The sequence below is a fragment of the Chiloscyllium punctatum genome, chromosome 2, assembly GCF_047496795.1.
Source record: "Chiloscyllium punctatum isolate Juve2018m chromosome 2, sChiPun1.3, whole genome shotgun sequence".
NCBI classification, from domain to species: Eukaryota; Metazoa; Chordata; class Chondrichthyes; order Orectolobiformes; family Hemiscylliidae; genus Chiloscyllium; species Chiloscyllium punctatum.
Window position 1 is genome coordinate 18,000,946 of NC_092740.1, and position 14,773 is coordinate 18,015,718.

Genomic DNA, 14,773 nt, shown 5'->3' on the forward strand with positions numbered 1-14,773 from the left:
TGTGATTCCAGCCCCATCAGTTTAAATGGTGCTACTGTTACACCATTTTCTTAAACATGGGGTTGCAAGTGAATGGAACTACTGCGATATAGCAGAACAAAATGTAGTGGGAGATTGGAGAGCTAAGATGCATGGGAATTTGGATGTTCTCATGCATGAACAAAATAATTTAGTACACAGCCTCAAGTAATTGTGAAAGCTCAGAGAGTGTTATCATTTATCGCAAGGGGAAGTGTCAAGTAACCTGTGTGATCTAGGCAATGACCATCTCCAACAAGATTGAATCTCTACATCTGCCTTGGTAGGGTTCAAACCCATTTCTTGGAGCAATAGCCTGCGCATCTGGATTATTGGTTCAGTAATGTGACCACTATGCTACTGCCTCACTGCTTGTTTTAAATGATCTTCAGAATTCAGTTGGTTTAAATTCTGAATTATTATTATTAACACCAAGTCTCAGTTGGTTGCATGAAAGTTAACTTCTGTCCTTGGGGAGTTCTCTGCCTCCCCGTTTGACAATTTTCCTTCCTCTCTTCAATTTCTCTGCTGGAGCATGGTCCCTTAACTGTCAGCAGTTTCTTCGACCTTATTCACTGGATACTGCAAAGCTATGGGTCCTGACAATAGTACTGAAGACTGGTGCTCCAGAACATGCCACTCCTCCAGCCAAGCCCTTCCAATACAATTACAACACTGGCATCTCCCCAACATTGCAGAAAATTGCCCAGGTGTACACAAAAAGCTGGACAAAGCTGACCCGGCCAATTACTGTTCCCATCAGTCCACTCTCAAATCATCAGTAAAGGCGGTGGAAAGGTGTCAGCAACAGAGCGATCAATCAGCACCTGCTCAGTGATGCCCAGTTTGGATTCCACCAGGGCCACTCAGCTCCTGACCTCATTACAGCCCTGTTCAAGTATGGACAAAAGAGCTGAATTCCAGAGGTGAGGTGAGAGTGACAGCCCTTGACATCAAGGCTGCTTTTGACCAAGTGTGGCATCAAGGAGCCTTAGAAAAAATTACGACAACAGGAATTAAGGAGTTGGGGGGGGGGGGGGGTGCACGGAATTCTCTGCTGTTTGGAGTTATACCTGGCACACAGAAAGATCAGCGTGGATGTTGGAGGTCAGTTATCTCAGCTTCAGAACGTCCCTGCAGGATTTCCTCAGGGTTGTGCCCTAGGACCAACTATCTTCAGTTCCTTCATCAATGACCTTTCCTCCAATCATAAGGTCAGAAGTGGATATGTTCGCTGATGACTGCTTCAGTCTCAAGAATTTTGCACAGTCAGTGTCCAAATAAAATATCCAGCCTGAGCTGACACCATCCAGGGCAAAGCAGCCCGCTTGACAACGGACAGAAACATTTGTACCACACAAGTCCTAGACAATGACACAACCTATAAAAAAAAATCTAAATATCGCCCCTCGACATTCAATTGTATGACTATCATTGAATCCTTCACTGTCAACATTCTGGGGATTACAATTGACCAAAAGCCAAACTAGACTAGTCATCTCAATACTGCGGCTACCAGAGTGGATCAGAGGCTCAGAATCCTACAGCAATTATCTCACCTTCTGACTCCCCAAACCTGTGCATCATCCACAAGGTAGAAGTCTTGAGTCACATGGCATGGAAAAGGCCCTCTGGCCCGTGGATTCTATGCTGATGTAGCTATATAAAACTCACTTTCCAGCACTTAGCCAACAGCCTTGAAGGTTACAACATTCTCATCCGCATGTCTTTTGGAGGTTGCGCAGTTTCCACTTCTACCACCGATCCAGGCTGTGCAGATTCCCAATAACATCTGGATGAATCAATTTTTCCTCAAGTCCCTTCGACCTCTTCCACTTCACCTTAAAATCATACCCCTTTTATTGACCCTTGACTAAATGTAATTGATGCTTCCCATCTATGCCTCAAGGAACATTCCTCACTTGCGTGAAGGGGTTTAGATCCAATAAACACTCAAGCAGCTAAACACCATCCAGGGCAAAGCAGCCCACCTGAATAGGTCTTTTGCCCGAAACGTTGATTTTCCTGCTCCTCGGATGCTGCCTGACCTGCTGTGCTTTTCCAGCACCACTCTAATCTAAACTCTAGTTTCCAGCAGCTGCAATCCTCACTTTTGCCCGCTTGAATAGGACCATGTACACAACTATCCACTCCCTCCACCATGGATGGCCAGGAAATTTTCAACCTCTGTTGCTTCCAGTCCAGAACCCAGATCTTTGTTATCAAGCAGCAGTATGAAGATGTGTACTTGAGCAATATGCAATCAACAGCAGAGCTCCAATCTTTCCTGATGCATTTACAGAGGCAGATGAGAGAACGAGCTCTCGGCTGAACCTTTGGAGAACAAAGATCCTCTCCCACTCTCCTCCCACCACACAATTCTGCTCCCTGATTAATCAATACCCACAGTGTGAGCTATAGGACAGTGTGGATCAAGTGCCATACCTTGGCAGTCAGGGCAAACATTGAACATGAAGTTCAACATTACCACCAATGCATAAACACACCATCATCGCACCGTTTCTCAGATGGTGAAAGACTAAGACCTCAAACCTGGTGCAAAGCTCATTACCCACAGGACAGCAGTATAACCAGCCTTCCGGTCTTCAGCAATGACATGGACAAAGTACACCAGATATCTCAAATGCCTTGAGAAATATCCTCAGCAACAGCTCCACAAAGTCCGGCAAGTCCTGTAGGTTAGACACTCCATCATCAATATCCTCTATCAGGCCAACACCTCTTATCAAGGCAGTGGTTACAGCCACTAGGTAGTGTCAAGCTTCTTGAATGTTACTGGAGCTAAACTCATTGAGTGGGCTGTATCGTCTCACTGCCTGACACAGGTCTTCCAAAACAAGGTCTCAACTCTGGTTTTCGCTGATGATCACCATGAGTGCACAGAAAACACTCAAAGTCATCCAGAAAGCTTCCCTGAAAAAAAATTCGAAATCCCCAACAACTTGCGGGAATCTCAAGCATAAGATCACCCAAACAGGGGAAGAAGCACCTGTGATGGTGCCAGCCATTTTGAGCATCTCCAACACACAGCAGGACTGTGCACAAACCTGAGCATCCCACCCAGCCTGCCTCAGGAAACAGAACCAAAAGCAATGTGAGCAGATGCAGCATTGGACAATTTAGTGAACTCAGGACACTGGAGTGGAAGGAAATCATCCTCAACACTGGGAGACAGCCCAAGAGAAGAGAAAGGTTGACACCAGCCATTGCTGGTGAGAGCTTGCTGTGCAGGAATTGACTGTCGTGTTTCCTACAGTAATTAGACTGAAAGTATCAAATTGGTTGTGAAATACTTTGGGACTTCAGGGTTTGTGAAAGCAACTCCATAAATGCAAGTCTTTTTCTAAATATATAACTGAGCAGCTCTCAAATGAAATCTATGGAGTGTTATTTGCCCCACAGGTTATATTGCATGCTGCTTGATCATAGCAATAATGAATTTTAGGAGATAATTGTCAGCATTTGCTACTTTGGACATTGGCTATCATACCTTCTTTTCCTTCCAAATAAAATCATCCACGGCTGACTGCAGGCCAGCAGGCCTCTACAGACACACATTTTCCAACAGTATGCTTGAATAATGCTCAAAATATGGAAACTCCCACTGCACGTATTCTCCTCTACTTCATCAAGGTCATTAAGGTCAACTGTGCTATCCCCACTGAGATCAGCTAATCAAACAGAGATTAAATCTGGGACATTGCAGCATTTCAGTATATTGTCACCTTCACCCTTAAATCATCAGTGCAGCTTTAGAAATAAATCTTACAGCAGTTATCTATTGGTTCTTCCTGCATTCAAGACTAAATGTAACCTTCGTTTGAGGCAATCTAAGATATGCCTGACTTTTGATGATGGAATTCACATTCAAAAAAGGACACTATGCCAAAAATGTTTAATGTATAAAAGAGAATTTATTCCTGATCATTAGAAAGATATAATACATTTGTATGAACTTTGTACTTTGAAGTACTGTACAATAAAATTGTACCTATATTACAACGTAAAAGTCTACTTTCAGGTTAGTGTTCTGCAGCACGAAACTTGGGAAAGGATTCCTTCACAATTGGTCACCCCTCATTTGCAATAGAAATGGAAAATTTACAGACTTTGAATTACATAAAATTTCATAATCCATTCCATTTCAATACTGTAACACCACTTGGGGCTTTGAAGGGAGCACTTTGGTTGGAGAATTCTATTAAATATGCATACCTTTCTTCAGCAGCTAGATCCATAAACAAAAAGGCAACACGCTTCAGAAACCTTCCAAGGAAGTAAGATTAGAATCCTGGGAAAGGGATAAAAATCAAACCATGGTCCATGCATGCATTCATATGCAGTACTGTAACTTCGAAGAATCTGAACTTGCATCCATTTGACTAGAATCGAAGAGTTCTAGCATCTTCAAAAATTGGCATATGCTCACACACAAAACAGAATATTTCTGTCACAGGCATGTCCTGAATGGCTGATTTTATTCGTCATTGTCTGGAAAAAAAAAAAGTGATAAAAATGACTTTCGGTACATTAATACAAGCATATAACTGCTGTTGACTGTTAAATATTTGTATTGGAAAAACTACGTAGTAATTCTGCTCAAAGGTATGTCACTCTCCAATTATATGTTACCTCATCATGTGATTTACGTCGCGCCATTGCTACTTAAACTTTATCTGTTAAATTTAAATTGCATGTGAAAGTGCAGTTTATGATAACAGATGTGAACTGTAATGACATCTTGCATTTTTAAGCATTAATTACAGTTTAGCCTGAGCATGTGATCTAAACCATAAAACAGACATTACCACAAGTTTGTTTTACTGGTAAAGAGGCATTTACCCCATATGTCCTTGCTTCACAAACAATAATCAAAAAACAGCAAGGTAAGCACAAATTTAAAAAAACACATTGAATATACTCATTTCAGATCAGGAGCTGGCCAGTTGCTCCAGACTTTTTAACCATCTGGCTGGAATCGCGACTCTTACACCCAGCTTAAATTCTTGCTTTCTCTACCAAGCAGCTCGTCACATAGTAATTAATGTTTAAAATGTATACAGTATGCAGACAGATGTGTTTCTGATCTGCTCTGGACAGTGTAAATGCTAAGGAAATGCTTTCCTGCATGGAAAAATCTAGGACCAGAGGGCATAGTCTCAGAATAAATAAAAGAGTGCCAATTTGAGACTGGGAGGAGGAGGATATTTTTTCTCAGAGAGTTGTGGGGGCAGGGTCCTTGTGTCACAGAGAGTGGTGGGGGCAGGGTCCTTGTGTCACAGAGAGTTGTGGGGGCAAGGTCCTTGTGTCACTTTAAAGCTGAGACAGATGGTTGATCCAGTGCTTTGAAAGGCTGGTCATGGCATTAATCAACTCCAGCCTCCCCACTACTCTTGACCCACTCCATTTTACCTATCGGACCAACAGATCCATGTCTGATGCCATATCACTTGCCATTCACTCCTAAATAGAACATCTTAACACCAAAAACAGTTACGTAAGAATCCTACTCATAGAAGGCTGAGCTGTAGTCAACACTATTATCCCCTCAAGACTGATTACTAAACATAGTGATCTCGGACTAAGCCCCACTCTCTGCAACTGGATCCTCAGTTTCCTGACCCACAGGCCACAATCAGTGAAGATTGGGGACAATATTTCATCCTTACTAACAGTCAACACTGGAGACCCCCAGGGGTGCGTACTCAGCCCCCAAATGTACTCATTGTATACCCATGACTGCGTCGCCAAACACCAGACTAATGCCATTTACAAGTTTGCTGATGACACGAATCTGAGATGGCACGAAACAGACTACGGACAGGAGGTGAAAGACCTGGAAAAACTGTGCACTGAGAACAACCTAGCTCTCAATGCCAGCAAAACCAAGGAACTCATTATTGACTTTCAGTGGGATGTTACTCATGCCCCCGAATAAAAGAAAGCCAAAAGTCCCAAATAAGAATGCCCAGATATTAAAATCTAAGTCTTATCTTCATGAAAGTGTTTGAAATCAGTGACACAGACATCCGGGCCTAGAGTCTCAGTCAGTCTGCAAGTCTCGCATCAATTGTCAGGAGATGGTGTTCTTGGTGCCACTGCCTCTAATTATCAGGAGGAGCTGCATTTGTAGCTGCCACCCCCACCTCAGACCATGACACCCTCCCACTTGGCAATCTGAAGGTTGTGAGGGAGTCACTCGCATAGCTAGGTGAGACTCTCAACGGGCACCCCTTTCCTTTCCTTTGATCAGGCCCCTTCAAATCAGGCATTAACACCCATTCGGCCCCCAGGGGTTTTACCTCTTCTGTTGCTCATGTGTTGAACCCTCAATTATTATTGGCATTGGAAGCAATCCAGAGAAGGTTCATTCGACTGATGCCAAATATGGAGGGACTGTCTTATGGACAAGTGCTTGTGTCGTAGGGCCTATAGTTATTGGAATTTAGAGAAATAAGAGGTGACCTTATTGAAACATGCTAAATCCTTCTATTCTCGGGGACCTGACAGGATAGAGAGGTCGTTTCCTCTTGTGGTCCCCTCTTGGACCAGAGGTCATACTCTCAGAATGAGAGGAAAACTGAGATGAGGAGGGATTTCTCTTTTTTTATAAATTTTCTTTATTGAAAACCTTTTAAAATCTTTTACAAAACATTTACATACAAAAACAAACCATCAAAACAAAAAAAAAGCAGTACAACAAAGCCATAACAGTACCATTGTTAATGAATGACCTCCTATTTTACCAGAACAAACATATCTACTTAACTTAAACTAAACTACAAACATATTAAATAAATACTAACAAACTAAATTCAAATAACTTCAATTAAATAATATCTCACTCATCACATCTCCACTGAGGCTCCCATCCCTGGGAGCACCATCTACAGCTTCCCTCCTCCCCCCCCCCCAGTCTCCTCTTCCCGGGGCCCCACAGGCACCCATACTGATTCCCACGGCTATCCCACGGCCCTAATCAACATTGCTGATATATCAGCGTCAATATGATTTAAAAAGGGCTGCCACGGCTTGTAAAACTGTTCCGTTTTGTGGTGCATCATATTTGTGATGTAGTCTTGGTGGAGATGCTCCATCACCTAGACCACCCCATAAGACCTGGTGGTTTTTCTGACGTCCAATTCAGTAAAATGTTCTTCCTCGCACAGTGAGTAAGAATGTTACACAATCTCTTCCCGTGTTCCCCCAGAGAGATACCTCAAAGGAAGAATTACCGGATCCACGTTAATTTCAATCCCCAGGATGTCCTTTAGTTCCCTTATTAAAGCACTCCAGTATCTCTGGATCTTACAACATGACCAGGAGCCGTGTGGGAGAGTGCCTGTACTAATTTTATATTTGGGACACTGATGATACTCTTCTCTTGAACTTAGCTAGCCTCTCTGGCACCATATGAGCACTGTGCAAGACCTTCAATTGCACTGCCTGTTCTGTCACATACTGAGATTTTCCTTACATTTCCCCAGATGTCTTCCCATACCTCCAATGAAATATCCGCTCCTAACTCGATTCCACGTCCTACAAAGTCCTTCCATGTCCCCCAGGTACGACCTTTCTGTCAATGATATGAAGTACTGAGTGAAAGAGCACCCACACGCCGGAGTACTCTTTTCTCCATGTCTAATTTGTAACACTGGACCAGGAGCATGGTCTTCCAGATAAGAGACTGTACACAGAGGAAGTATTGGAAAAGGTCCCTATTAGACAATCCATATTTCTGACAACTGACTAAATGACATCAAGACCTCTCCCTCTAATAAATCACCCATACAGATTCCCTTATTCTCCCATGCCTTAACGCCCGAGTCCATTGCCCCAGGTTTAAATCCTTGGGCTCCCACCAATGGGGTAAATGGCAAAGTCTTCGACCAATTGCCCTAGTCTTGCCTCATTATCCTCCAGGCTTTCACCGTATTTAAAATAATTGGACTTTTACACTGCTGGGTCATGGATTTCATTTGGTCCATGAATAATAAATTAATTAAAGGACATCTCGACTGAGAGACTTCAATATCAAGCCAAATCGACTGAATTCTCCCATATCCATTCACTACCATATGTTAACAGAGCATTTATTTGGTATTTGTTCAAATCTGGAAGATCCACTCCTCTCTCACCATGCTAAAGCTGCAATTTAGTGAATTTAATTAGAGGACATCTGTGGCACCAAATAAAGAATCTTAGCCAACCATTGAGCATCTGAAATATCTATCCAGGTAACAACAACAGTAGCATTCTCATGGGGTACAGCAGTCGAAGAAGAATATTCATTTTAATCAGGGCTATTCGGCCCAACCATGATAATAGCAGCACCCTCCTCCCACCTCACCACCCCCCCCACCACCACCCAACCACTGCAAATCCTGTTTTATCCTCTCTCGTAATTACATAGTTAGCTTTATACAGCTAGTGCAAGGAAGGGGTAATAAAAATTCCCAAATACAAAAACCCTTTTGGCAACCATCTAAATGGGAACTGCATTCCATCCTTCAGATTAGGCACCTCCACTAATCCCCTCACTGGCATGTAAAGTTGATCCTGTAACCCAAGAAACCACCATATGAATTAATTGTTTGGATCAGTCAAGGAACAGACTTCTCCGGATTGGCCAAAAATAAAAGGACATCGTCAGCACATAGGGTAATCCAATACTCCCCAGTTAGAATTTCTCCCCTTAAAGGTGTGCTGAATCTATTTAATGCTTTACTGCTGAGGGTCGTCAATGCAGTATTGTTCAATATATTCAAGGCTCTGATCGTCAGATTTTATTTATTAGCAAGAGAATCAAAGGGTCATGGGGTAGAATGGAGGATGCTCAAATTTGCCATGATCTGATTGAATGGCCTACTTTTGCTCCTAGTCTTATTTTCTGGAGGTTCAAAGAATGAGATATGATCTCATTGAAACCTACAAATACTCAGAAGGTGAGACAATGTAGATGCAGCTAAGATGTTTCCCCTACTTTGGGAACACATAAAACATAGAACAAAACAGCGCAGAACAGGCCCTTCGGCCCTTGATGTTGCGCCAACCTGTGAACTATTCTCAGCTCATCCCCCTACACTATCCCATCATCATCCATGTGCTTATCCAAGGATTGTTTAAATCTCCCGAAGGTGGCTGAGTTAACACCATTTAAAAATAAGGGGAAATCACTTATGACTTAGCTAAGGGCAATTTTGTTTACTCATTTTGTTTACTGTATAAAAGCTAACTGTGTACAATTACTAGAGAGGATAAAATAGGATTTGCAGCGGTGGGGGGGTCGGTTTACATTATCATGGTTGGGCCAAATAGCCCTGATTAAAATGAATATTCTTCTTCGACTGCTGTACCCCATGAGAATGCTACCGTTGTTGCTACCTAGACAAGTGTTCTGAATTCTTTACCTCCAGATCACCATGGAAGCTCAGGCTTCAAGGAGAAAGTGACAGGTTTCTGAACATCAATGGACAAAGTGACATGAGGATACTATGGGGAACAAGACATTGAAGTGGATGATCAGCCATGACTGTCCCATCTAGTGAAGTAGATGTGAGGGGTTGAATAGAATCTCCTGTTACTAAGTTTTACTTTCCTCTGATGTCTATATGGAATGGCACAAATTCATTCGCGTGAATTATAATTCCAGATTGTATTCCTTGCCTTCACTTTAACCATTTCCCTCACGTTGTAAACCACCCAGTGTATACTACACTGTTGTTTGGAATGGGACAAAGAGGCAGAACAACACTTTTGACGTGAACACTCTAATAAATTTCCACTGATGAGGCTCAATCTTTAGCAGATGCTTATTTTGGCTCTGACAATGTTGCCTTTTATTCACTAAATAAGCCAAAATTTCATCATAGATATTTGTGGTCACTTCTTGACAGTCTTCTTTGAAATATTTTTGGCCAATTCTGTTCTACATTATAAATCAACTGCATACAATGTTACCTATTAAAATGGTCATCTTCATTACGCTAAGATGTCTCACTAAAGAATGAGCTTCCTGTGGTCCTATTCCATTAATGTGGTTATGCAATTGTGGCGACTAAGGGCAGAGGAAGCTGGTTTAAGATTAAGAGGAAAAGAAATAGCAAGGCTGAGAGATACTTCATGTGTGCGTGGAAGCCCCAAAATAAGGGTCATGAATAGAAAAGTAAAAATAAATCCAATAAGAAATACAGGAAAAACATCTTTACCCACCAAGTGGTCAGACTGGTGATACGGTCCCACAAGGAGTATGGGGCAAATGACAGGTGCCTTTAAGGGGAATGTATTATAAGGAAGAAGTGGAAAGGTCAATATGGATGAGAGGAAGTAAATACAGGAAGGAGGCTGGTGTGGCACAGCCTGGTGAATGCAGCCATCCTTTCAAATTTGATCTTTTCTTTAACAAGTGTGTAGTCAAGATAACTGAAGGATGTGGAGCTGAGGGTAGCTATCTTTGCAAAGTACTCTATTTGTTCGTTTTATCTTAAGTCAGCCTTTGACTAGTTCATTGGATAAATAAAAAGTTAAGTCTACGTAAAAGTATATGTTTTAGCAGCATTAAGACAAATGGACTGCACTTGTAATTTCTTCTCAATGGAAGTACAAGGCAAGAATTTTCTGAGATGAGTTAATTCAAGTAATTTGAAGGTTTTCTGTGATCAAGGTGGTAAAACAAGAGTGAACTTAGTTTACACAGTCAGTCAATCTTGTCTGTTCAGGACATATAACTTGTACTAAAATATGATGCACTGAAACTGACATTCGTAAGGTTAACTGTATTAAAAGCAAACTGGGCCATTTAACAGAACCTGCAATGAGATTCTGACAAGGAAGATGGCAAGTGATAAGAAACAAAAACAGAATTCCAGAATGAAGCACATTAAATCTGCTTTACCGTTCAACAACAAATGCTGGAAATCACAGCAGAACAGACAACATCCATAGAGAGAGAGAGAGAGAGAGAGAGAGAGAGAGAGAGAGAGAGAGAGAGAGAGAGAGAGAGAGAGAGAGAGAGAGAGAGAGAGAGAGAGAGAGAGAGAGAGAGAGAGAGAGAGAGAGAGAGAGAGAGAGAGAGAGAGAGAGAGAGAGAGAGAGAGAGAGAGAGCAAGCTGTTGCTCCAAGTCTCGATGACTCTTCATCAGAGCTTAAGCAAGAAGTGTAGAGGAGATAGCAGGAAGGGAGCTGGAGAGGATTTTGGAGGGGAGACGGGGGTAGGGGTTGAAGAGTGTCAGTGAAGAAAAGATGTTGATCGTTCACTTCATCTGAACTATCAATATCTTTTCTTCACCATCATCCTACACCCACTACCCCCAGCCCTGCCATCCCCTAAAACTATAGCAATTCTTGATACTATTTTTGTGCGACCCCATGTTACAAAGATTGTGCTTTAGAAACAGCGTTTAATGTGTTAACGCTGTAACCACATTATAGCCAACACACATTTTAAAAGTTCGTGCTTTAGGAACAGCATCCCCATTAAGGCCTGAATGTACAGTTGAAGATCAATTGTACCAAAGGTACAACTGACAAAGTCTTTCAGTTAAGCTTTCCAATATGTCATAATTTGCAATGGATGAAACATAAAGGGGCATGGGTATAAAGGGTTTGCAACCCATTTTAAGTTTTACTTTCGGCAATAACTTGCATTTATATAGTGTCTTTAATAAAGTGTCCAAAAGTGCTTCACAAGACCATTGACACTAGCTTCAGTTGATGCATTTTCCCAAAGCACTAAATTGAACAATGAGCATGTGTTTCGCGCTTTTTTTAAAACTGAAAATGAGCCAAAATGAAAATGAGTTTAGTTCTTGATTTTATGTAAACCTGCTTTCCACATGGAAATGATTTATTTTTCTCCTGTCTCCCAAGAGACGCAGCAGAAAAAAACATTTATTTGGGAGAAAAGAGCTTTGGTTAAATTTTCTAATGTTCCTCAGAAACTACTCAGCAGCAAATGGGGCTATTTAAAGCCAATGTTACGGTCAATAGTCAGGCTGCAGTCAGCAAAAAAATAGAAATATTCATTTCTTCCAAAAGCAATTGCCTCCAGACTTGACTTCTGTTGTTTCTGTTCTGTTCTTTAGGATTCACCAATGAGGAACATTCCACATTTTCACATTAAAATAGGATATTCTGACTAATTTTAAACATTTCGTTTACTGTCTTTGTGATTGATCGAATTACATTAAATTTATGGCATTAAAACAGGACATTAGGTCCCCAGTGTTCACAGGAGTGCACATATTTTTACAATATATTCTTCTATTTCCTGATCTGTCACCTCTTCATTTTAAAAAACATCCTCTTAAATTAACTTATACTATTGACCTCAATCATTATAGGTTATACTATGATTTTGTACCTTTGAAGGTGTGTAATTCTGGACTTTTATTTCTTGATTCTTCTCATATTTTTGCTTAGAATTTGTACTTAATAATATGTACAGAAATGCATTTGTATCTAAGATGGCTCCGTAAGTGGCAACCTGTAAACTTTTTACTGTATTCACGTGTGAGTACATGTGACAATAAAGCTCATTCAATTTAACATTTTAACCACTTGAAAGAACTTTCATCTTAAAAAAAAGAACATTTTGACTTACTACAAATGTAAACAGATAACATGTTTGAGTAAACAAAGGAAAGTGGTTTTATTTGGAAAGCTAGAATCATCTCCCTCTGTATGTAGGGCTCACCAGGTAGATTTGATATTTCAGGCATAAGCCCTTCATCAGGAATACCCTTTGCTGAAGAAGGACTTATGCCCAAAACATAGATTCTCCTGCTCCTCAGATGCTGCCTGACGTACTATGCTTTTCCAGCAATACACTCTCGACTCTGATCTCCAGCATCTGCAGTCCTCACTTTCTCCTCAGCAGGTAGACTGATTATTAGACAAAGGGCATGGGACAGTTTCACTGGCTTCCCTCAATGATTTATTTGCAAAACACAACAGTAAAAGAAATTCTGTCATTAAGGATTTAGAAAAAGATGAGATTTCAGGCTGGGGAGAAATTATTCAGCGTGTCAATTTAGAAATACAATTAAGTAATTGAGAAGCTATTACAGGAAGATATTGATTGGAAACATGAGCTAGGATTTTTTAAGCTACCAGACAGACAGGATCCATTAATCCATGGTTAAACTGTGCACACAATTGTCTAGGGACTCCCTTCAGTCACTATGGACTCTACTTTGGAATGGTGAAGATTTGAAGGTAGTTAACACTTAGAAGATATAGAACTGTAGTACAGGGTATGTAGGGACCGAAACTTCCAGGCAATCTAACAATGGGAGGTTGCTTTGCCTATTTTGAGCATTCCAAAGAGTAGTCTCGGTTGCCTAGAGACCAATTTCATCCAAAGCTGCACAATGCAGAGGTCAGGCATTTGTTTGGGTGGAGGAGGAGGAAGATTACCTGAACGATTGATGTGGAGTGTAACTGAAAATGTACAGGAATGGAGAAGGATATATCGATAATGGTGGTGAAGAACAGCAAATAAAAAATATTAAATAGAAAGAATGCGAAGGTTCGGAAAAAGAAATCACGTGCATACTACAATATGCTCGCACAAATACGTAACCAAATTACACAATGAAAATAGGAGAGGCATTTAATACAGCTACAATTACAATAACACCTTTAATCATACAGCAGCTTTATTACACTGAAACACTCCAAGCAGTGTTATGAAAATGAGAGGGAGCAAGAGTGAGAGTCAAGCCAAGAAATTTAATGAGGAAATTCCAGACCTTATTTCAAATACTTGATGGCAAGGCCACCAAAAGGTTACATGATTAAAATACAGTGAGCTTAAGAAGCCAGAACTTTAGGACAGATATCAGAGGGCTTTGGGGCTGAAGGGGTTGATTGAGATAGGAGAGCAAAAAAGCCTGTAAAATGATTTGAAAACACTGAATGAAAATTTAAAAATCCAGTTACTGCTTGTTTGAGAGACAATGTAGATCAGTGACTACTGCAGTGAAGGAATGAATTGGACTTGGCCTTGGTAAGGGCATGGCAGCACATGGATGTCCTCAAATTTTATGGAGAGTGAATAATGGGAGACCACAAAATTATGCATTTGAGTAATCAAACCTAGAATAATAACAGGCATAATTGAGGGTTCCAGCAGCAGATGAGCTCAAGTAGAGACAGAATATGGCAATTCTATGGAACTATTAATAGATAGTCTGCATGGTAGTGTAAATATCAAGCTCATCTCAGGGTCAAAAACGACAGTGTTCAGAGTAGTCTGGTTCACCCTCAAACACTTCCCAGTGCAAGGAATAGCCTAGAAGTTCACCATTTTAATAAGAGTAATTCTCAGGTTATGATAATCTCAGTTCATGGACAAGTTGGACCCCAGAGCAAACCCTGGCTGCACTTAGTTTACTGTCATGGTCAGTCACTGAACATATTCACAAGGGCAGCATTTATTGTGTAGACCATCTCTCTAGCATGGGTGTCATGGTGGTACAAAGATACAGCTTGATAACAAAATGATATCTGCCTGGAACAAATATGGTGCTGCCCATATAATCACAATGCAGGGTGGAATCAAGTACCTGAGCATTCATGTTGTGATGGTCATTAAAAACATTTCAATACAAAATTTAGAACTTTCAAAGATGTTCTTAGGGGTTTGATTTGCTTGAAAGATGAGCTCCATGGCTTCACTAAGACCCTTAGCCTGTCCCAGGTGCTATACACACTAATTGGAAAGGGGCCATCT

The 14,773-nt window shown here is 41.1% G+C and overlaps 1 protein-coding gene across 8 annotated transcripts in view; it reads right to left on the reverse strand.

Annotated features, from left to right (window-relative positions):
• Nucleotides 1-3,940: 3,940 nt before the first annotated feature.
• nek1 (NIMA-related kinase 1) overlaps nt 3,941-14,773 on the reverse strand; it is a 165,065-nt gene continuing 154,232 nt past the window's right edge. For 5 of the 8 annotated variants that reach the window (XM_072594523.1, XM_072594501.1, XM_072594492.1 and 2 more), the window contains one exon: nt 3,942-4,530. In XM_072594523.1, the coding sequence (XP_072450624.1) occupies nt 4,517-4,530 (14 nt within the window). In that variant the 3' untranslated portion in view covers nt 3,942-4,516. Of the gene's footprint in view, nt 4,531-14,773 lie in introns of all 8 variants that reach the window. The other 3 variants (XM_072594483.1, XM_072594516.1, XM_072594508.1) reach the window with 1 other exon arrangement.